The 23,263-nt window shown below is 33.9% G+C and overlaps 1 protein-coding gene across 6 annotated transcripts in view; it reads right to left on the reverse strand.

The window, feature by feature from the left end:
- LOC111046376 overlaps window positions 1-23,263 on the reverse strand; it is a 104,858-nt gene that overhangs the window by 56,562 nt on the left and 25,033 nt on the right. For 4 of the 6 annotated variants that reach the window (XM_039432505.1, XM_039432506.1, XM_039432510.1 and 1 more), the window contains 6 exons: window positions 21,272-21,463; window positions 20,460-20,601; window positions 19,806-19,969; window positions 16,517-18,561; window positions 13,344-13,369; window positions 11,244-11,356 (listed from right to left, as the gene is read on the reverse strand). In XM_039432505.1, the coding sequence (XP_039288439.1) occupies window positions 11,244-11,356; window positions 13,344-13,369; window positions 16,517-18,561; window positions 19,806-19,969; window positions 20,460-20,601; window positions 21,272-21,463 (2,682 nt within the window). Of the gene's footprint in view, window positions 1-11,243; window positions 11,357-13,343; window positions 13,370-13,546; window positions 13,988-16,516; window positions 18,562-19,805; window positions 19,970-20,459; window positions 20,602-21,271; window positions 21,464-23,263 lie in introns of those variants that run through there. The other 2 variants (XM_039432509.1, XM_039432508.1) reach the window with 2 other exon arrangements.

A 23,263-nucleotide genomic window follows, 5' to 3' on the forward strand; every position in this document is an offset into this window, starting at 1 on the left:
ATGAAATATTAAAACTGGAACTTTCTCATCCAGCCGAATCCCAAATGACAAAAAACTTCTAAGAATTTTCCCAATCGACAGAAAACGAGATTTGTCCCATTAAGCCGAAAGTGGTGAGAGTCCCAAACGACCGAAAGTGATAGGTTTTCCAAACGACCGAAAACTCCTCTAGTTTGTCGCAAACGGTAGAACGTACAGTAGAAGTGCCACTTCTCTCCTCTTTTTCTTATACTCTCTTATCTTCTCATCCCTTTTTTCTTCTGTTCTCTTCTCTTCCCTTTTTTCTTTTTCTCCTATTCTATTTTCTTTTCTCTTCTTCTCTGATTTTGCTTCTACTTCTCCATATTCCTGTAGAAATAAAAGGATATTCAATGGGTAGTAGCTTTCGTTCCTCTTCCACATTGTTCTGAAATGTTCACTCAGATTATCTATGGGGTCATAACATGGGGTTATGGGGTTGATTCGACCCATTTTTTCCAAATCAAATGTCACACACTTATTGATGTTATTACAAAAATGTCTTGTCCTGAAACAATCTTCTTATCTCTTCCATTTTTACATTTACTGCATACTGCACTGCATGCTTTTGAATGCCTGATGTACACAAAGAAAAATGTAAACAGTTTTCCAATCAATAGTAATGTTTACAGTCATTTTACTAGACAGACACTCAGAATGACTCAGTGTAACTACCACTTTATGTTGAATAGTTTTGTTGAGTTTGGAAAAATAATGTACAATAAGTTACCAGTTGAAATAAAAGAGCTTGAAATTTATTAGACAGTTCAAAATTTGTGTGAAAAATATTTTAATTAATTGACTGCTGTCCTTACAGTATAAATGACTTCATGTAATGTATAAATAATGTGATGTAATTTGTAATTTTTATGACCTGTGATAACTAGACTGCTAACCTTACAGTTTGAAATACAGGGTTAGCCAGTGAAACGGGAAGATTTTAATAAGTAACTAATTCTTTAAGAAAATTAATTTTATTATTTACTTGTTATAAATAATAAGGAAAAAGGTAGCCATTTACTGTACAATAAGTAAAAAAAATATTTTTTGAAAATAACATTTGTCAAATGTCCTCCATTGGAATCTATGCACTGCTGCAGCCGGGCCTGGAAGTTTCTCATGACATTTTGCAGCATATTGACTGTTATTCCTTCGATTTCGTCCCGAATTCATTGTTTTAGGGCTGGGATAGTTCTAGGTGAATCGTTCTGGAAAACTCTTGTTTTCAAGTAACCCCATAGAAAAAAGTCGCAGGCTGTCAAATCTGGAGAGCGAGGGGGCCAAGGGAAATCTCCGTTTTGGGGAAATGACGCGGCCTGGAAACAAAGCATTCACAGCATTCGTGGCAACTCTTGCAGTGTGGCTTGTTGCCCCATCTTGTTGGAACATTGTGTGTTCATTCACTGGAAAACGGGCGAGTTGTGGCGTAAGAAAGTTCTGGATCATTGCAACGTAACGCACAGAGTTAACAGTCACAGCGCTTCCATTGATATCCTCAAAGAAAAATGGGCCTATGATTCCTCTTGCCGACATTGCGCACCAAACCTTAATAATGTGATGTAATTCTATGACCTGTGATATATTGGTAAAATTGTGATTGTTTGTATATTTTCTTACGATGTCTTGCATTATTGTTTTTAATGTTCTGACAATTATAAACGAATCTTGAATCTATTTTAATTATTTTTAATTATTATTATTAATTATTTAATTATTTTAAAACATAATATAAAGTCAATCAATTCTTTTCTATAGGTGATGCCCACATGAGCTCTAGGCTTGTGCTTATCATTATTAGTTAGTAATTATACAGAGTGAGTCATATGTATGGGAGGGAACCTTTCAATAAATTGGAGACTGTTGTAGATGTAATACTGTAACTTTCAGGATAAGTTACTGGTCATATACTCTAATTTTTGAAGTACAACTGAATTCAAACCCCTTCATAAGGGGGTTGACTAGGTTCACAATGTATAATATGGTGACTTAGTGGGGGTTCTAACTCGAACATTTTGAATGTAAACGCCCATTGTGTGATACATCATTATAAAGGCCTTTTTAAAACCGGAAATATGACATCAATAAAAATCTTCTATGATACTTTTATCCAAAATGGCTGCTGATTGAACTTTATCAATTATTTCATTAAAAACTAAAGCTTCAATCGGCCGCCATTTTGGATAGAAGTATCATAGAAGATTTTTATTGATGTCATCTTTTTCGTTTTCAGAAGGCTTTTAAAATGATGTATCACAGAATCGGTATCTACATTCAAAATATTTGAGTTACAACCCCCCTCATTTCTTTAAAAACTAAAACTTCAATCAGCCGCCATTATGGATACAAGTATCATAGAACATTTTAATTGATGTAATCTTTTTTTCGAAAAGGCCTTTGAAATTATGTACCACACAATGGGTGTTTACATTTGAAATATTTGAGTTACAACCCCTAAGTCACCCCCTTATGAGGGATTGAAATTCAGTTGTAAGTCAAAAGGTGGAGTATTCGACCAATAACTTATCCTGAAAGTAACAGTATTATATCAACAACAGTCTTCAATTTATTAAAGGGTTGAAGACTGTGATGTTTTGAAAATAAATTAAATTTTAATGTATATTATTGTTGTTTCTTCATTTTATTAAAGCAAAACTCTCCCTATTGGTCATCCAGACATTTATGGTTTTTTCCTAATGGGTGATACAAAGCTAATACAAGCAAATGGCTGATACAAAGACCAACAGCTGATTTACAAAAAGAAGCTTACATGAAAAATATTTGAAATTTGTCAACTGTTGAATGATTACAAATCAAAATGAGCTTTCTTTTTGTAATAATAGTGTCCAGCTGTTGAATTGCATATCACCTACTAGGAAAAACTCCATTTGTCTGAATAGGACTTTATAGTTGAATTTAAATTTATTCAGTTTTGTGTAAAATTATTGTAAAGTTAGGGTTGAGAATTTACTTCACATTATATTGTGGTTATTCAAAAGTTTTATAAGAATTACAGTTTTTTAATGTAAAAATGGAGAATTGAAAAGCTTATTTATTCAGGATTATAAAGGTAATCCTTCTTCATCTTATCACAAGAAAATATTTTAGAAATTTATTTTAAAAAACGTTATTTTCAAGTGAATTTTTGGCAATTTTCATGTGGAAATAATGTCAAAAATTGGGACAAGAAATGTAGAAAAAACGTTTTAATTTATTCAAGAATTTTTATTTGATTTATCTTGAGAATAATATTTTCTAAAATTCATTTTAACTACTTATCCATGATATTAGGCTTCAATGGAACTCAGAACCAACGTGATTAGAAAAATATTTCACATTCCATTTATTCTACTCACCACTGCAAAATCCCTGAACAGGAAACTTACAACCAGCATTATTCGTAGTAACAGAACAGAGATAAGTTGTAAGGAAAATGAAAACAACTCGAGTAATCATCATACAAATTATTGCAGTATCAACGATTTCCCCAACCAACTATGAAATAAAGTATGCCCGCACTCGTAAATTAAAATATGCGTACAAAGTAGAATAACGCTGATTGATATTGGGACAGAACTGTAGCGGGATCCACGCAAAACTGACAGAATTACTTGAATGAGACTTCAATGATGATATTTATGAGGAATGCTGACAGAAATTGAATCTTAGTATAGCAGCAATAAATCTTCAGTAGCCTTGTTGCCAAGTTAGAAACTAAAATGTAAAATTAGCTGCCAGTGTAGAAAAGGGAGGTCTGAGTGGAAGAATGAAGTGGAAATCAAAAGGAGGGAAGAAATATGAGGAAGGAAGGTATTAAAAGGAAGAGACGAAAGAGTTTAGTAAAGGGTGAGATTATGATGTAATACACAGAGGGATTTCGGTGAGCGCTTTTTATGACCAGTGGTGGAAGATGTAGAATACCTTCAGAGGGTTTGCAATTTCGGGTGCTTTCGAGTCTTGGGTTGAGAAAAGGGTTCAGGGTGAAGAGTGGGGAACGGAGGAGAATAATTGAGGAAAGAGTAAAAAGAGTTAAAGAAGGAAAGAGTAAAGGAACTGGGAGGTTAAAGGAAGAAGTGTGCTGGAGTGCTTTTTATTGAGATAAAAGGAGAGGAATAAGATACATGCATGGATAGTCGGATATACGTACAAAAGTGACGGATGACAAAGAATGAAAACGAAAATTGAATAAAGAAAAAGAGAGAAGAAAGAAGGTTGAGAGGAAGTAGAGGCGGATCGACGAAGATGAGGTGACAGGTGAAGAGGAAGATAGATGTGGAAAAAATGAAATTAGTATCTATGGAAGAAGCGACACGGAAAAGAGTTTGTGAGGGAATGAGAAATCATGACATTTTTATGATTAAATTTTCATGACATTTGCGCCCGGACTATAAGTACAGTTCAAAATATCAATCAAAATTGGACACTAGTCACAATAATTAATAATCCACAACGTATGAACTCCATTAATGCATACTTTGGAAGGATCTATAGTCCGTGCAAACCTTAGACTGCAGCATTGTTTTTATGGGTTACAGTGCTGCTAGATTGCTCAGTAACCGAGAAAGTCAAATCAGCCGGTCATGTTTTCAAATAACTGTTTAACAATTAAATATTTTAAAAATTAACTTACTGTTTAAAAATTATAACAAGTTTTATAACTCCTCTTCTTTTTCTTTCATTTTATATTTATATTTTTATCTTTCTTCTTCTCCTTCATCTTCTCCTGTTCCTCCTCTTTCTTCTTCGCCTTCTTCTTCTCTCACTCTCTTCCTCTTTATCATATCCTCTATCATAGCAGTCAAAAATTGAAACTTTCCTCGTTCATTCATCTTGTCCACGATGATGTTTTTCAAAATGTAAGACTCGATGAGTTCTTTCATAATGAGACTTGAACTAACAAAATCGGAGAAACCACGGAGGAGTTGAGGTCTCAAAAACAAGTTTGCACATTCATTTAGAGATAGGCAACACGCACTATAAGCTTGTACATCAAGTTTTCTATTTTAGAAAGTATTCTATTTTTTCTCATTCGATCGAATTAATGAAATATTGTAACTGGAACGTTCTCATCTAGCCGAATCCCAAATGATAGAAAACTTTAAGAATTTTCCCAATCGACAGAAAACGTTTGTCGCATTGAGCCGAAAGTGGTTAGAGTCCCAAACGACCGAAAGTGTTGAGAGTCCCAAACGACCGAAAGTGATAGGTTTCCCAAACGAAAGAAAGTTTCTCTAGTTTGTCGCAAATGACAGAAAGCGTTCTGCCAATTGGGAAAAAAGTAGTTTTCGGCCGTTTGGGAAAATATAGCGTTTCGGTCGTTTGGGATTCTGTCAATTGGGACCCCACGGACTGGACTAAATAGTTATTTGTAAATCCAGAGTGAATATACAGCTTCTTCTCCCTGAGGACAAGTTTCATGACCGAGGCAAAGCTGAGGGCAGCAATTTCCCCGAGGAAAAATCATTTTTCGCTTGTGATGTACACAACATTTTTCCTCCACCTACATTTATAAAAACTGCAAATGAAATAATTAAAAAAAAACTTATGTGGCAGATGACAATCTTTTAACCTGAAAAGGTTAAACATAACCTGAAAAGGTTAAATATAACCTAAAAAGAAAACAAAGCTTGGAGCTGACAGCCGGCAAAAGATGTAATAATGATGAGCTTGAAACGATGGCCGACTGATGACTCCAATTTCGGGTTCCAGATTTGATTAGCTGATGAAATATATTCGTTAACTGGTATTTTGAATAACTTCAAATATTATTAACTAGCAGAAACCCGTGCTTCGCAAGGATCTAATTTAAGACTTGACAAACTGAAAACTTGACGTAATGAATTTTTGAAGAATTGGATATAGGCCTATAACCATCCTTGGTTAATTAAGAATCTACATGCAAAATTGCAAGTTAGTTTCAGTCCAGTAGCTTAGACGTGATGATGCGTCAAACATAATTTTCCTATCCCGTACGTGTATAAGCCAACTCTTTATTTTATTATAGATATAGTTAAAACGACTGCAAGAGATAGGACTGTGGAACAGAATAGTGGTGAAACTATGATAGCGCCAGAAGTGTCTCAAACACAATAGTATGTTACTACATGAAATGTTTGAAAATGATTTGAAAAAAGAATGTTAAAACAACAGAACTGAAAATTGTCAACCTTATCATTCTACCTCCATTTAGAGAGACTTTTGTTTGAGCCGAATGTAAATCTATATACATAAAAATGAATGTATGTGTGTTTGTATGTTTGTTTGTTGCCTATAGACTTGGAAACTACTTGACATAACGGCATGAAACTTTAGGAATATGTTGTGTGAATATTGGGGATGGTTTCTGAAGAGAAATTTTAATAGGAGGGATAATAATAATTATTTATTAATCCATTTTACAGACATATGTTTTCGAAATTGTCGACAGAGTGGATACCGAAGAACGGAAAGATGATCATGAGTCAAGATCATATTGTGATAATATGATTGAGCATCAATCTGAAGTTACCAGCTGTATAATAAACACGTCACCCTGTGATAAATTGTGTACTGGTATTAAAACGGTAGTTTGGAGTTGAATTTAATGTAGTTGATTGGTACCAGCTCTAAATAATCGTTTCTTAGAAGACCTATACAAATAATTATCACTTCCCTATCAATGAAAATCTAGAAAATGTTGGAAAAAAAATATTCACCTCATGAAAGAGCATATATATGTTTATATTGCATCCATTAATTACTGAAGAATGAAAGAATAAATTAAATTTGAATTTAGCTTGGCTTATATTCATCCTAAAATGGAAGATGGAAAGAATATGGAATTCTGTGTGATTTATCGTACATCGCATATTTCCTGGACCATCTATTGACAATCAACTATAAAAACATTGAATTCAGTTCTGAAACACTGATTAATTTAACCTATCTATTTTTTTTTTAATTCAACACTTTACTGATAGATATGACTACCAATTGAGTAGAATATGTTTTCGGAATAATGAATGCTGCATGAGTAAGCACATAGGAAGTCCGTATTGAGATGTAAATAAAAATATTGATTGTCAGATGAATTTCATGATTCACCAAATAAAGTCAATTGACCTTTGGCGGTACGAAGTTCGCCGGGTAGGCTAGTTGTAAATAAAGCTTTATTATTAATAGTCAACGCTGAAAAAAGACAGGCTCAATCACCAGGAATACTATAAATTCTATGAGGGACTAGTAAGCCATTAATTTTGTCACCAATAATCACTTCCACTATGGACACTGGATACATTATGGACAATCAAAAAATCAATATATTTTAGTAATTCAATTCAATTCAAAAATGCGTATGAAATTTATTAGCTACAGAATAAAAAACTTTTGATTTTGACCCCTACTACTACAATATGAATAACCATTTGGATCAAATATAAGGAATTACTCACATCTCTCATCAACTCGTACTTTTCATTCACAAAATATTAATAAAAAAAAGTTATATTGAATGAACTCACGGCTAAGGTTTGCCTTTTTCTGGCCGTGCTACAAATAAAATGTATACCTACATTTAATGTAGGTATATATGTTCGACATTTTTTTTTTTTTTGTAATCTTGTTGTCTATTAAGAAAGTTTTCAATTTGATTTTTGATGGCAATAGAATTTGAATTTGAAAAAAGAACTATCAACAAACTCCTAACCAAAGAAAATCTCTGTGCTCTGTTAACCGAAGGCTGTCTCCAGGCGTGAACCGAACTGGCCAAGAATACAACAATGAAACACACACGTGGCAAGCTCGCGCCACAGAACAGGTACTCGCGCTCTCGTTTTACGAAAAATTAATTCGATCAGCTTATTGATAAGATTATTTTAAGCTTTCCAATGATTACAACATATTTATTTATTTATTCATTAGAACAGTCACAAACATGATATTTGGAAAGAGAAACAGGCAATTGCCCAAAACTTCTTCAATTCCTTGATTTTGGCACATAAATAGTCCAAAGTGAGGTTAAGTTTAAAATTTCTGTTTTCACCAAAGATTAACACTCAGACAATACGTATTCGAGATATGACTGATGAATTTTGAATTTCGAAGGGTTGATAAGAGCCGGAAATAACACTAAACAATCCGAAAGTTTCAATAATATTGAAATAAACTTGAAAATTTTGAGCAGAAAAATTAAAACTACTATCACTGCAACTATCAGCTGTAAACTTGATATGTTAGAATATCATGTGTCAATTATCTCAGTTTCATATGGCGTTCACCTTACCATTTTCATAGCCTTACCATTCAAAGCCTTAGGATCCTTTTTCATCCTTTGAAATCCTTAGAGGCAAAATATCTCAAAATCCGTTCTTAGTGCGCGTCTAGCATGTTTGAAGAATATTTGTGCAAAGTTTTAAGTTTGTAGGCCAATCAGTTTTAGCTGTAGTGTGATTTTACATAAAACATTTCGAAAAAAGCCCTCTCCTGAACACCCCTGAACTCCTGATCGGAATTTTTCTGCATAGATCTAATTATTTTTTGTAGCTGTATAAAAAAAGTTCCTCATGACTTTGCTGTGGAATGAGCGGTTAAAAAGTACAAAATTTTTGTGGAGCACCAGCTCCCTCAGGGGGGCAAATTTCTGAAAATCCTTTCTTAGTGGATGTTTTGAGGCTACCATAAACAATTGTGCAAAATTTCAAGTTTTTAGGCTCAGTAATTTGGGCGGTGGTGTGATTTCAGTCTGTCAGGGCTTAGCCTTTTATAGATATACTAGCAGGAACCCGTGCTTCGCAAGGATCTATTTTCAAACTTGATAATCTGAAAACTTGACGTAATGAAGTTTCGAAGAATTGAAAATAGGCCTATAACCATCCTTGGTTAATTAAGAATCTAGCCCATATGCAAAATTTCAAGTTAATTAGTCCAGTAGTTCAGACGTGATGATGCGTCAAACATAATTTTCCTATCCCGTACGTGTATAAGCCAACTCTTTATTTTATTATAGATATAGTTAAAACGACTGCAAGAGATAGGACTGTGGAACAGAATAGTGGTGAAACTATGATAGCGCCAGAAGTGCCTCAAACACAATAGTAGGTACTACATGAACTTTTTAAAAGTGGTTTGAAAAAAAAATGTTAAAACAACAGAACTGAATGTTGTCAACCTTATCATTCTACCTCCATTTAGAGAGGCTTTTGTTTGAGCCGAATGAAATCTTCTATCTTATATATATATATATATATAAATGAATGTCTGTTTGTGTGTTTGTTCCCTATGACTTGAAAAATACTTGAAATAACGGCATGAAACTTTGGGAATATGTTGTGTGAATATTGGGGATGGTTTCTGACCAGAAATTTCAATAGGGTGGCTAATAATGATTATTTATTAATCCATTTTAGAGACCTATGTTTTCGAAATTGTCGGCCTAGCGGCTACCGAAGAACGGAAAGATGATCATGATTCAAGATCATATTGAGATAATATGATTCAGCATCTAAAGTTACCAGCTGTAATAAACACGTCTCCCTATGATAAATTGTGTAGGCTACTGGTATTACAACGATAGTTTGGAGTTGAAGTGTAGTTGATTGGTAGGCTACCACCTGTAGATAATGGTTCCTAAGTCCTATACAAATAATTATCACTCCCCTATCATTGAGTAACCGGAAAATGTTGGAAAAAATTATTCACCTCATGGATGAGAATTGTTCATATTGCATTCATTAATGGCAGAATAATTTACAATTTTTTTTAAATTTAGCTTAGCTTGTCCTAAAATGGAAGATGGAATATGTAATTCCTGGTGATTCATCGTACATCGCATATTTCCTGGACCATCTATTGACAATCAACAACTATGAAAACATTGAATTCATCTTTGAAACACTGATTTATCCTATCTATTTTCTTTTTTATTCAACACTTTACTGTTAGATATTACTACCAATTGATTGAGAAGAATATGTTTTGGGAATAATGGATGCTGCATGACAAAGCACATAGGAAGTTCGTATTCAGATGTAAATGAAAATATTGATAAATATCATGATTCACCAAATAAAGTAAAGTGTGGCATGAGATACATTGACTTTTTGGCAGTACGAAGTTCGCCAGGTAAGCTAGTTGTAAATAAAGCTTTATTATTAATAGTCAACGCTGAAAAAAGACAGGCTCAATCACCAGGAATACTACCGTATAAATTCTATGAAGGACCAGTAAGCCATTAATTTTGAGTAGTTCAATCACTTCCATTATGGACACTGAATACATTATGGACAATCAATGTATAAAGTTTATTAGCTACAAAAAAAACCTTGATTGAAGTGACCCCGACTACTACAATATGAATAACCATTTAGATCAAATATAAGAAATTAACCACATCTCTCATCAACTCGTACTTTTTGTTCACAAAATATTAACACAAAAATATAAGTTATATTGAATGAACTCACGGGTAGTACTCAAGTTTGTCTTTTTCTGGCCGTGCTACAAATAAAAATGTAGGTTTATGTTTGACATCTCGTTTTTGTAATCTTATTGTCTATTAAGAAATCTTTCAATGTGATTTTTGTTTGCAATAAAACTGGAATTTGTAAAAAGAATTATCAACAAACTCCCAACCAAAGAAAATCTCTGTGCTCTGTTCTAATTGGAATGTATGAGACTCCATATACAGCTGATAAAAGGCGCAAACCTAACTGGGAAAGCATACAACAATGGAACAAACACGAGGTAAGTTTTAAAAATTTCCTTTTATTGTCACTGCCGCCTGCCTCAACGATAAAAATGTACTATTACTTGTGTAAAACAATTTTTCCCTTTTCCTTATTATTTCATTTCTTTCTAATAAATTTTCATTTTTCCCTTTTTTTATTAATTCTGTATCAAAATCTGATTTATATTTCTTATTTTATTTTTGCATTTTGTATTAGTTTTTTCATTTTTTACTTAAAATCTTTGAAGTGTAATACGGTATTTATTTTGTCTAAGTTTATTTATCTTTTGTAACTCATTTTTTCCAGTAACTGGGACCCGCCGAAAAACCTTTGGGTTTGGCAGGACCCTCAACTGTTTAAGTATTGTGAATAAAAATGTTTGATTTGATATTGTATGTATTCAGAATCCGAGTCTTGATTATGATGTATATTATATTATTTCTTTGTTTATCGGGCCCATTGCAATATGTATTTCTTAGATTTTGTACTTCTTAAAGAAATAAAATTATCTGAATTTGAACTCACTCCCAAAGAAAATGTATTTCCAATGACAACTTCATCACTTCCACTGGCCGTGTCCGCATCACTGGATGTCCAATCTTTGTCCAGATTTGGGGGCCTATCACCTGATTGGCTTGCTACAAAACAAAACGCATTATCATAAAATATTACTTGATTTTATCGTAAAATGAGTATAATAAAATTATGATATTCTCAAACAATCGCAAGATTTCTATAAAACCTAAACAATTGTAAAATCTGGAGTTTACATATGTGTTAAATAGTAATTCAAATAAATTTTATGTCAAATAAAAAAATTATATTTTATTCTTACAAGATTAACGTTGCCTGTGAGAAAACAATTCTAAATTACGTTTTTCATGAACCATATAACAATTCATCTCATATATCAACTCATACATTTGATTAGAACATATTTGGAAATATTATCAACTCATACATTTAATTAGAAAATATTATCAACTCATACATTTGATTAGAACATATTTGGAAATATTATCAACTCATACATTTAATTAGAAAATATTATCAACTCATACATTTGATTAGAACATATTTGAACATATCAACTAATACATTTGATTATCAATCCACAATGCATTACGCTTATTAATAAAACTTATTTTTATGAATTTCACTGATAACAATCAGTGAACTGACTTGGTTAGAATCCAGCAAATTCTAATTGAATTCTAAAGGATTGGAAAACTTGCAATACTTCAAAATTCAGTGACACAAGTAAACAAGCTATAAAATATTGGAATTAATCTATTACGCTTATCAGGTTGTTTGTTATCCAAAGCGAGCTTTGCAAACAACTTTTCAACATTCGTTTATAAATACGACCGTTAGTGCAGTGAATTAATTATTGCATAAAATAAAATTATCAAAATCAATTCTAGAAACAAGCAAGAATTTATAAAAGTTATTTCTTTTAAAATCTGAATTATTTAGTATTTCAAGGAACAAAAAGTGTTGTGCATTTTCAAAACTCTCATCATGCTTACTTGAAAAACATGCAATATGAAAACATCTTTGCTTTTTTTATTTAAAAACTATTGAATTATAAATATACTGGGTATTTCAATCTGAATTACGTGGTTTCAAAATAGTATAATATTTATTACTTCAAACTTACAGCCAAAGTCATACATCAAAGTCATACAAATGAAAGAGGAACTTGAACAGTTTTGCTTTTGGCAACAGTGCTTATTCTCAAGTAACTTGTTGCGTACTGTTCAAGCTATTTTTGTGCCATATTCTAGCTGAAAGCAACTGTAACTGGTTCTTCTTATCTTGATACTTTACAGCTATGACTCTCTCCTCAACTGACACACAATAAACCAGAAAAAATGATACTGTATTAGTTTTTTTTTGAATAAATTGTATTTGAGTCTAATTGTTATGTTAAGAAAGCATATTTGGGGGCTTAACTGTTGTTTCTGTTGTAAAATTGTGGATAAATAAGAAAATAAAAACTTTATATTTTAGCAAGATGGTGCGCCGACTCACTGATATAATGAGGTAGGCGATGAGGTACCTGTACCCGATTGCTAAATATTATAAGCCCTAATGGCTTGCTTTCCATGGCCTCCACGGTCACCTGACCTAGCCGAATGATTTCAATCTTTGATGGTTCATTAAGAACCATGTGTATGTGCCTCCACTGCCAGCCAAACTTTCTCACTTTAGAAAAAGGATCAAACAGCTGCAATTACACTCATCAAAGTTTGGTAAGAACTCGCATATCGTTTTGATGTTTGCCGAGTAATGAATGGTGGGTGCTCACTGCTCACATTGAACACGTGTAGGCTAATATGTAAAACATTTTAATTTTCTCTTTAATTTGATATAGATCTCGTGGCTTGGTGTAATATATATTATAAAATGTTGGAACCCCGTCATTCATTTTAGAACACACGGTATATCACATTCTTTGCATTCCAAATAACAAAAAAATTGAAATTGGATAAATATGGCTGCCAAAACCTACAGTGATAACTTAGCAGGTGCTGATATGTTATAGCATTTAAAAGCATTAACATAAAATTGAATACTAAATTCTTGACAAAAATGTTGTTATGATGAGCAGGCTACACTAACCTCTAGTACATCCAGGTGGATTTTGTCTGAAGGAAATAAGATAATTTTGTTAGTTAGGTTATATACATTGAAAAATTATACAAGCAAGAAAATGTTGAAGATTTGATCACGTTTAATAGGTTAAGGCCTACGCTGAGTTGTTAATTAGATTAATCTTATTAACAATTAATAAAATGTTATATATAGTAAAAAAATAATTTTACCTTGAATAAAGTAAACAACAGCAATAGGTACTTCACAAAGCTTGAAGGGTAGGTTTTAGTTATTTACTGCATTAAATTTTATTAAAACAATAACAAAATGCAAGCTTTGAAACAAGTAAAAATCTTACGCATTTTGGTATTTGGTAATTGAAAAAATTTACAGAATACAAATTTTTAATAAAGAAAAAAGCCCTAAAAATATATTTACATAGTTCTAACCATTAAAACTAAAAGACTTCAAAATTATGCCACATGGAATGTAATTAATCACATGACATTATAGGTGCCAAGATTAATAATTTGGGAACAGGTTCAGCTGGTACAAATTATTTATAAAAAGACAGAAGTTGAAAATCTGGTGTGGCGCACTCACACAACTTTCCTTGCCGTTATGAAAATTGATCACCTGACGCTAGTGTTCCCGCGCATCTCAAATCTACTTATAAATAAAAGCGAAATGGCACTCACTCACTGACTGACTGACTCACTCACTCACTCGCAGAACTAAAAATCTACCGGACCAAAAACGTTCAAATTTGGTAGGTATGTTCAGTTGGCCCTTTAGAGGCGCACTAAGAAATCTTTTGGCAATATTTTAATTCTAAGGGTTGTTTTTAAGGGTTTAAAGTTCGTCTTTTAGCATGTATATTCTTCTTCTCCCAATCTCTTAATTATAATTGAAATTTCCATATCATATGTTACTATAGAACTACAATCTAGATAGAGTACCTCTTCGAAACAGTTGTTAACTGGCAACTAAATTAATAATTTTGTCAGGTTGGCATTAAGTTGAGTTGACTTTGTTAGGTTGGCACTAAGTTGAAGATTTAAATGCATTTATCGCGGAAAAATTGATTGGGCACTGCTACTTCAATCCTGGGAATATTATATTACTAGCCGTCAGGCTCGCTTCGCTTGCCATATCCGTTTAGCCAGACGTTTAGTCTGGACCCCCGACGGGATTGTCCTAACATATGATAAAAATGCTCAAATGAAAAATGCAGGCGAGCGAAGCGAGCCTGCAGATCTTATTCTTGGACGATCCAGTCGGGGGTCCAGGGGGCGGAGCTCCCTGGCTAGACGGATATGGCGAGCGAAGCGAGCCTGACGGCTAGTCTACTTATAAACAAAGATCTGAGCCAGCTGGTGACAGAACAATAACGCTGGAGACATACGAGGTCTGCTATCTCTTCATAGTGAATCATTTAATAGAATCAACAGTTGCCGACAGGTTGCAATTGGATAATCACATTTTCTTGAATTTCGAGCTTATTTTTAATTTTTTGTAGAGATTTTCATGTTCAATCTTTTCAACTAGAAATTTTTTGTTTAAATTGTATCTGAAGCCTGATAATTGGGAATCTAAAATCAAACTTTGCAAAGATGGGGCAGAGTTCCTGAAATTTTTACAGATATGGGACTTGAAACGTATAGAAATTTAGAAATTGGGGTACCTTAATTTTTTTTCGGAAAGCAATACTTTCCTTACCTATGGAATAGGGCAAGGAAAGTAAAAACGATTGTATTTTTATAAAACAATAGTTATTTGTATATCAAGAGTGAAAAGTACGACTTTTTCTCCCTGTGGGAAAAAGTTAGAAGCCCGAGGCGAAGCCGAGGGCAACAATTTTCTGAGGGAGAAAACGTATTTTTCGCTCGTGATGTACACAACATTTTTCCTCCATCTACAATTTTTTATAGAAACTGCAAATAATATCATTTTAATAGCTTACGTATTGGTGACAATGTTTCCTAACAACATAACCTAAAATCTGAAACCTAAAAACCGGTCGTCTGATTGGCACTGCCGATGATACATCGGCAAAAGTTGTAACAATTATATCAGCTGGGCGTCTACTAAAAATGGCTGACTCCAGATCACGCGGTTCAGATTTGAATTGCAGATCAAAAATATTTGTTGGCTGGTATTTTGAATAGAATAGTTTTAAAATTGTATAAATTTTTATCGTCTACTAATATAAAGAATATAATATCATACAAACATATATTTCATGAGTTGATCAAATTTCTGGTTGTGGTATTGAATTCAGTTGACTCAATGACAGACACCTCTATTATACTTTCTCATCTGAGCTTTGACCTCCTAACCTATTACAATGTAAGTTTTAAAATAGAGATGCTTCCCATGTTATTTAAATGGAGTCACTTTTCCTCTCTAGGGAGTTTTTTACTACCGAGAGCGAAAAAGTGACACTTTAGTATTATGTTTCAGGGAGTAAAGTAAGTACTTTAGACAGTAAGTGGAGAAAAGGATTATTTTAACAACTTTTACAAAAATTTTCTAGCAATTAAACAATTCAAATATTTAATTATTCCTTTTTTATGTTATGTACGTCACCAGTTAACCAAATAAAAGCAAAAATATCCGTTGAAAAAGAGGTTGACACCTGACTGGTAATTTTACAGAATATGGGCTCTGATCCCCGCTGGAATGATAATGTTAAAAGCTTTCATGGATTATGCATTAGCTGTTGTCAATATTTTCAGATGCAGGATGACTTCGGGGTGTTTGATTGCACTAAAACTATTTAAATAAAAACTATTTTCATTTTAAAACCATTTATCAAGAATAATAGATCGATAACGAAAGAAATAAGAGTTATTCTAAACTTAATAACTATTAACAATTAATTCTAACCTAATATGGAGTATCATAAGGGAACTCGATGAAGAAAGTTGTATTTTGGTAGTCTATATTGATAACTTTACTGTATTACATGCACTTTCACATAATGACCTTTTATAGTTTTATCTTAGTTTGTTAATTAAATTGGGGTCTACTATGCAACAAAAATTGACCATTTCAATTTTTTACCAAACCCTATGTAATCATTTTATAGATCTTGAAGACAAAAAGGATTCAAATTGGATAATCTATTTATGGTTATAGTAGTATTTATATACTAATAGGTACTTGGTGAATAATAAACAATTGATCAAATAACTCACGATTTTTGCGACATCCGTGTGGGCTGCGTAGCCATGACAGTATCCTGGCGCGCAAAATGGCCGCCCTTGTCGGTACTTAGCCAAAATGGCGGATCACCAGTGGAGGTGTCGTCATCATCGTCACTGTCCTTAGACCCGGCCGGCACCAAGCCCCTCATGGCCAGCAGCATTTTGCGCTTCCGCCGCAGCGGCCGCTCACACAGCTCCGAGTCGCTTTCTGATTTCTCCTGAATTTCTCCACTGCCAGCCGACTTTTTGCGACCCTTTGAAGGCCTCCCCTCGAACATTGCTTCAATATCACTGAGCACAGATGCCAGTTTGGAGTGACCTCTGCCTGCTCTATCATCGTCGGCCTTCCTCACCTTCCACACCTCACTCTCCGATTTACCCTTCCTCAACGACCTCCTGAAGCGCGGAGGCACTTGAGGACTGTCCTCTCCAGCCGACCGTTCAGCGGGCGACAGCGAGTCCTCACCTTTAGAGCCACTATCAAGCGTCGGAAAACTTGTTTGTTTCACACCTTTCTCAAACACCTTCCTCCTCATATTATCGAACGGCGGCATCTCCCCATTGGCTACAACAATATCCTGATGTGTTACAATCCCATTCTGATTGAAATCAGTTGTTCTAGGCTTCATAATTGCCGACATATTAATGTTATACAAATCTTTCTCCAACTTGTATAAATGATTCTCCACCTCCCTTGCACGTTTACTATCACTGTCATCAGTATCATCATCGGTCTTCACTTTCATTCCATTCACTTTTCCATTAACCACAACATTCTCATTTTCCAGGTCACCTGGTAATGTTTCTAGGTTCATGTGCAAGTCAGTCTCAAACATTTCGTTGCTGACTGGCGGTGGAGGTGGAGGGGGCAAGTCATGGTTGCATATACTATCGTTTTCAGATTGGTTGAGTTTAGAATCGGTTTTGATGGAAGTGATTTCAACACTGGTGGACATCCTATCCATATCTAATAAACCATCAACTGATCCGGATTTGTCGAGAATTTTTGGCAGCGGACTGGAATCTTGGTTGATGCTGAAGTCAGATTCGTCTTTCGGTTTCATGAAGTACTCACGACTTTTCTGGGAACTTGATGACACCACTTCACTAAAATACGGGATATCTCCGGTGAGATTTTGTGGCGGAGGAGGAGGGATGGATGGTTTGTTGACTCTGTTGGAACTGGAAGAGGCGCCACTTCTAGAATCCCCTGACGACCGATCGGATGAGTTGCGTTTCATCAGCTCGACCTGAGCCAGCTCTCTTAGAGCCTCATCATAGCATTCCAACTGAGCATCGATTTTCTTAGTATCGATTTGAATCCTATCGATATTCGATGGTTTGGAAAGAGCATCGACACTCTTGCTCCAACCGTGTTGTCCAACGGACACTGATTTGTTTCGGGAGTGCTTTTTGATGGGTCTGCAGCATTGGTCATCTTCGCAGCAATCATCCAAAGTATCTAGTGACTGCACCTCCCTGTGCATATTGCGTTTGATGACTGTTCCCACAGGTGATGATTCATCCAGGTTATCCAACGACTGTGTGCCCTCATTATCATTTAGGCTGGGCTCAGTATCAAGCGTTTCTGCCGAATAAATACCGGAGCACAGTTTCTCCTCTAGAGTTATGTATCGATTATCTAGATTATCACACGATCGGGAAGATTCCATTTCAATAAACCTTGGCTGCTTTCTATCATCTAAATTATCAAGCGATGATGACGTATGTACCGATGTGTTAACGACTTTTTCAGCACTGTCTGATTGGTATTCGTTCTTTTCAATCATGATCCTGTAAATTTCATTAGTTACATATCCGACCGCTGTGTTGATTTCTCGATTTCTCTGAACGAGCTGTTCACTTATGTCAGTCGTAAGTTGACCAGTGTCAAGCACCTCATTTACATCGGATGATTTATTGTTGTTTTGTGTATCGACTAGCTGGCTGACGTTGGCATTCTTCTCCCACATCTCTTCATAGCCTTGCAGCGTGTCCTCGCGTCCCAATGTACCACCAACTGATCCCTTGCTCTCCTACAAAAAATAATAAATGCATGATTAGCTAAACATGAGTGAATCATTCCGATACATTTCTCATAAATTCCTAATGAGTTTAATGCCCACATTTACAAGTAACACATTCCTAAATTCTTTATAAAATGAATGTATGACTGAACTATAAATGCTATAAAGCCACAAATCCTTTTGAGCAGAGCTCAAGCAGCCACAACATTTGATTCGAATTGATAAAGTGAAGCGAAATAACCTACTTTTGGGACATACTTCTGTTAAAATTCGTTAAGTGAACAGTTTTGGACTAGGCTTTTGTCCTTTTCTCATCATGTATATGATTTATGCATCATGGGATTTAAAATAAATAAAAATATCACTACATGCCACAGCTATTCATTCGATTAACTCATTCATAACTGAATTTCATAGACAAAGTTGATCAACGTTCACTAAGTTTATAAAATATAATAAAGTGATAGTTTCTAATATATGAAAACATTTTTTAATATTGTTCAATCCACTACAAAAAATGTAAAATAGCAATTTCAACTCCTTTTTCGGAGTACCATGAAACCTCTATAAATATGTACATGTAACAATGATAACTATGAGAATTGAATCTCAAGTTCTGTATGAACGAAATATCTAACAGCAATACAACGTATTTTAACATCATTTCATTATGGAACAATCTCTCAACATCTCTGGAAACCTGTGTTGGATCTAAAAACCTATAATTACAGTCGAACCCCAATATAAATAAAGTATCGGAATCGGAAGACATCACATAAAAATTTTTGTAATAGGAAATTTATTTATTCATAAATTAATGTCATCTATATAATAAGAAAGAGTAGGGTTGTGTTTGTTCGCATCAAAACATGACAACTTGTGGATTGCATACCCGAAAACGGGAATGATTTAGATCTCACATAAGATTCTAAATTTTGCACATAGATTCTAAAAATATCAATCTCGTGCACCTCGAAGCCCGAATTTCAATTTTCCTTCTAGATTTTTCAGAATTAATGTTCAAATTTCATTCATCCTACATGGAGTTCCAAACGGCATACATTGTTGAAATTTGTTTTTTTATAAGGAGGTTATAATGTTGTTACAAGACATGATGTAGTCTAAATAATAATGTTACTTTCACATTGATAGCGTTCTAAAGTATTTTTAATAAATACGTTGTAACGGGACATTAATTTTGGTGAGTTGCAGTTCTAGAGTGAAATAGTTTAATGTGGGAGAAATATGGTGACCTTGCTTCTAGTGAGATCCTCGTCGGTGAGAGTGAGATCGAGGGAGGGAGTGCGTTCGAGAGGAGCTACCTTGCCCCGCCTCACTCTATCTCTGTCGAGTGGCAGGTTCTCCTCTGCTCCTGAACTCTCATCATCAACCAATCCCTCAATTTGCACTGTTTTCACTGCAACACAATCCAATTATACTTTATCGATAATATACATTTTATAATAAGTCACAGCCAACAAATTAAAATAACTGTAGGAAAAATACTAGTAGTAGAAGTCAGTTGAAAATATCAGTTTTTCAACTTGATGTAATATTATGCTATGTTTAATGATTGAAATATCTATCCATCTATCTATCTAATATAATTTAATATTATTTATCTATCTATAAATAAATGAATAGGCTATCTATCTATCCATGTATTTCCACTTACGGGCGTATCCAGAACATTTGATAGCACTGAAACGATTCTAGTTCATTTGATTATCAAAAATAGTCGTTCATGAATTACTGGAATCCAGTTCATTATTGTTCCTCCCGAACTCCCAAGACATGACAGGTAACCGAGGAAAATATCTTGCTCAGACTATTAAACTGAGTCAATCACTTGAACAGTTTTAACTATTTATTATTGATGACAGATATCATCATCATTTTTCACTTACCAATGTCGGTTATTTTTTCCAAATCATCATTAGCCTGATTAGGACTTGATCCACCATTATTGTTATTGTTATTACTGTTTTCATTGAAACTCTCTCGCCTAGAACGCAATGTGCCCAATGTGGTCAAACTTCTTCTTTGAACCTGAAATAGGAAAAAGTATATAGAATAGAATATAGAATTTACATATAAAATACATAAAAATTATGTAAATAAGAGATTGATATTTTTAGAATTTATTTGCAAAATTTGGAGATCTAGATCACTCCCGTTTTATCGGTATGCAATCCACAAGTTGACATGTTTTGATGCGAACAAAAGAACACACGAACAAACAAACACAACCCTACTCTCTCTTATTATATAGATTATAAAATAATTAATTACCAGTTTTTCTCTACCTTAAAAAATGAATCAGTAATTTTAATAGAAATTATTTATATTATATTAAGTTCTATAATGATTTACTATATAATTAAGATACTCCATTTCTGTTCCTTAATTACTTTTTAAACTCCAAAGTTTCAGTATAAATCCTTTTAGACATTTATGAAAAATAAAAGGTAAAATGTGACTAAATTCGAACTGTTATTATTCTAAATTTGGGAACTAGTAGAGGTTTCTCCCGCTTTCCTCTCATCATTTAAATAATAAGTGCTTGCTCTACAAATAACTGAATAGAGAATAACATATCTTTATTGTTTGAGCTATGCTATCCTAAAATGAATGAATGGTCATACTTTGACCAGAAATGACAAATCTTAAGAGAAAGTGATTTTAGATTTTTTGAAGTCGTCTGTCTGAGAGTCTTTACCTCTTTCTCATCAATCATTCCAGCTTGAATGAGATCCCAGCTACGAGGAGGCTGGAGAGGAGGAGGGGTAATGCAAGAGCGAGGAGACTCAACTGTTTCTCCTTCTTCTTTTTTTTCTCCTTTCTCTTCATTTGCAATGCCAACATCATCCTCTTCTCGAATCGTGCGATCGTCCAACTCATTGTTGGCATTCTGAAAAGAAAGTGGATGATAGCCTATAATAGCATTGCCTAAGGGCATTTTAAATGAAGAATGTATCAAGTTTCTTCATAGGTAAGAAATTCAAATTTGAAAAAACTGGTTTCAATAGCGTTAAATGGCTTTACAACATCTGAGAAATCAAAGTACTTGTTTAAAATGAATATATTTTACTATTCATACAGAAGTAATCGTGTAATACAGAATGGGTGAAAAGTCCGAGAACGGCTTAATATCTCATCACCTACACAAAGGTAATTTAACGGTGGGGGTGATTGAGGATCCAACTCAAATTGGAAATACTACTTAACTATGACTTTAAAAATCTAGAAAGCCATCTTGGATCCGCCATTTTGAATGCAACTTTATTTTTTAAATAGAAAGTTGGTCATGCGATACATGATTTCAATACGGAATTTCAAGACAAAATAAATGGCGAAAACCGCACATCGATATCTCAAACCGTTTGGAAGATATTCAAATTATAAATCAATACCATGCAAATCAGAAATGAAATAAATAATAGGTATTGATTAATAATATGAATATCTTCGAAACAGTTTGAGATATCGATGTGCGGTTTTCAACATTCATTTTATCTTGAAATTCCGTAATGAAATCATGTATCGCATGACCACCTTCCTATTTAAAAAAATAAAGTTGCATTCAAAATGGCGGATCCAAGATAGCGTACTAGATTTTCAAAGTCAAAAAAATAAAGTAGTATTTTTAATTTGAGTAGGATCCCCAATTACACTCAGCTTGAAATAGCATATTTTTATGAGATACTAAGCCGTTCTCATACTATTTTCTTTCCTTTCTGCTTTGAATAGTAATGATTAATAATGTGAATATCTTCGAGACGGGTTGAGATACCCTTTCAACCTTTCATTACCTTCAACTGAGAAAATCGTTTACGAAACTGTGGAAGACAGAGCTATATTAGCCGACATGAGTGGCAGCGATACGACTGCTGTACCTACTGTATTACATACGACTACTACGTACTAGTGTACACACCTTCGGTGAGTGTGAAAGCTGTTCCATTTGACACCATTTGTTTCGACATCCATGACACGGAGCTAAGGGTAGATATAGTGTTGTAACTATACTACATGTTGTAACTGAGTAATTGATCAATCATTTATGGTTGACTCTTACCAGGAACAGCTTATGTAGCTTATGAACATGAGTCAAGGTATAATTAGAATTCACAACAACTAATTCAGCATGCAACATTTAGAGTGAGGAAAATAACATAATTAATGCCTACTCTCTACTGAATTACTGTGATTGACTGAAGCAAAATATCGACACAAATAATTTCTAATCGGATAATCACGATAATCAATTTAAGAAATACAAAATATAAGAAAATAGTTTAAAAGCACCCAACCAGATCAAATTCACCACACCAATACAAACCTACAAAGACAATAATTGAACCATTTCAAACTACCAAAAACATCGGTAACAAAAAAAATTATGGTGAACATGATTGAAATGGAATGATTGAAATGTATTGCGTAATAATTGCGCAGTAGAGCTCCAATAATCTGAGCTCACTAATTGGTCTAATGGGAGTTGTCGAATACATAATGAGAAAAATTATTATTACTAGTGACCCCCTGGGTTCGAGAACTCACTCATAAGCTGTTGTATTGTAATCTTTGATATCCGCAACTTTTAGATAGAGTTGGTGGAAATTATGAAAACCGCTTAATATTTCTTTTACAAGGGTAATTTGGCAGGTTTAATTTGACGAAGGCATTTACGCAAAAACGGAAACCCACA

This window comes from Nilaparvata lugens, chromosome 7 (genome assembly GCF_014356525.2).
Source record: "Nilaparvata lugens isolate BPH chromosome 7, ASM1435652v1, whole genome shotgun sequence".
In the NCBI taxonomy this organism is placed as follows: Eukaryota; Metazoa; Arthropoda; class Insecta; order Hemiptera; family Delphacidae; genus Nilaparvata; species Nilaparvata lugens.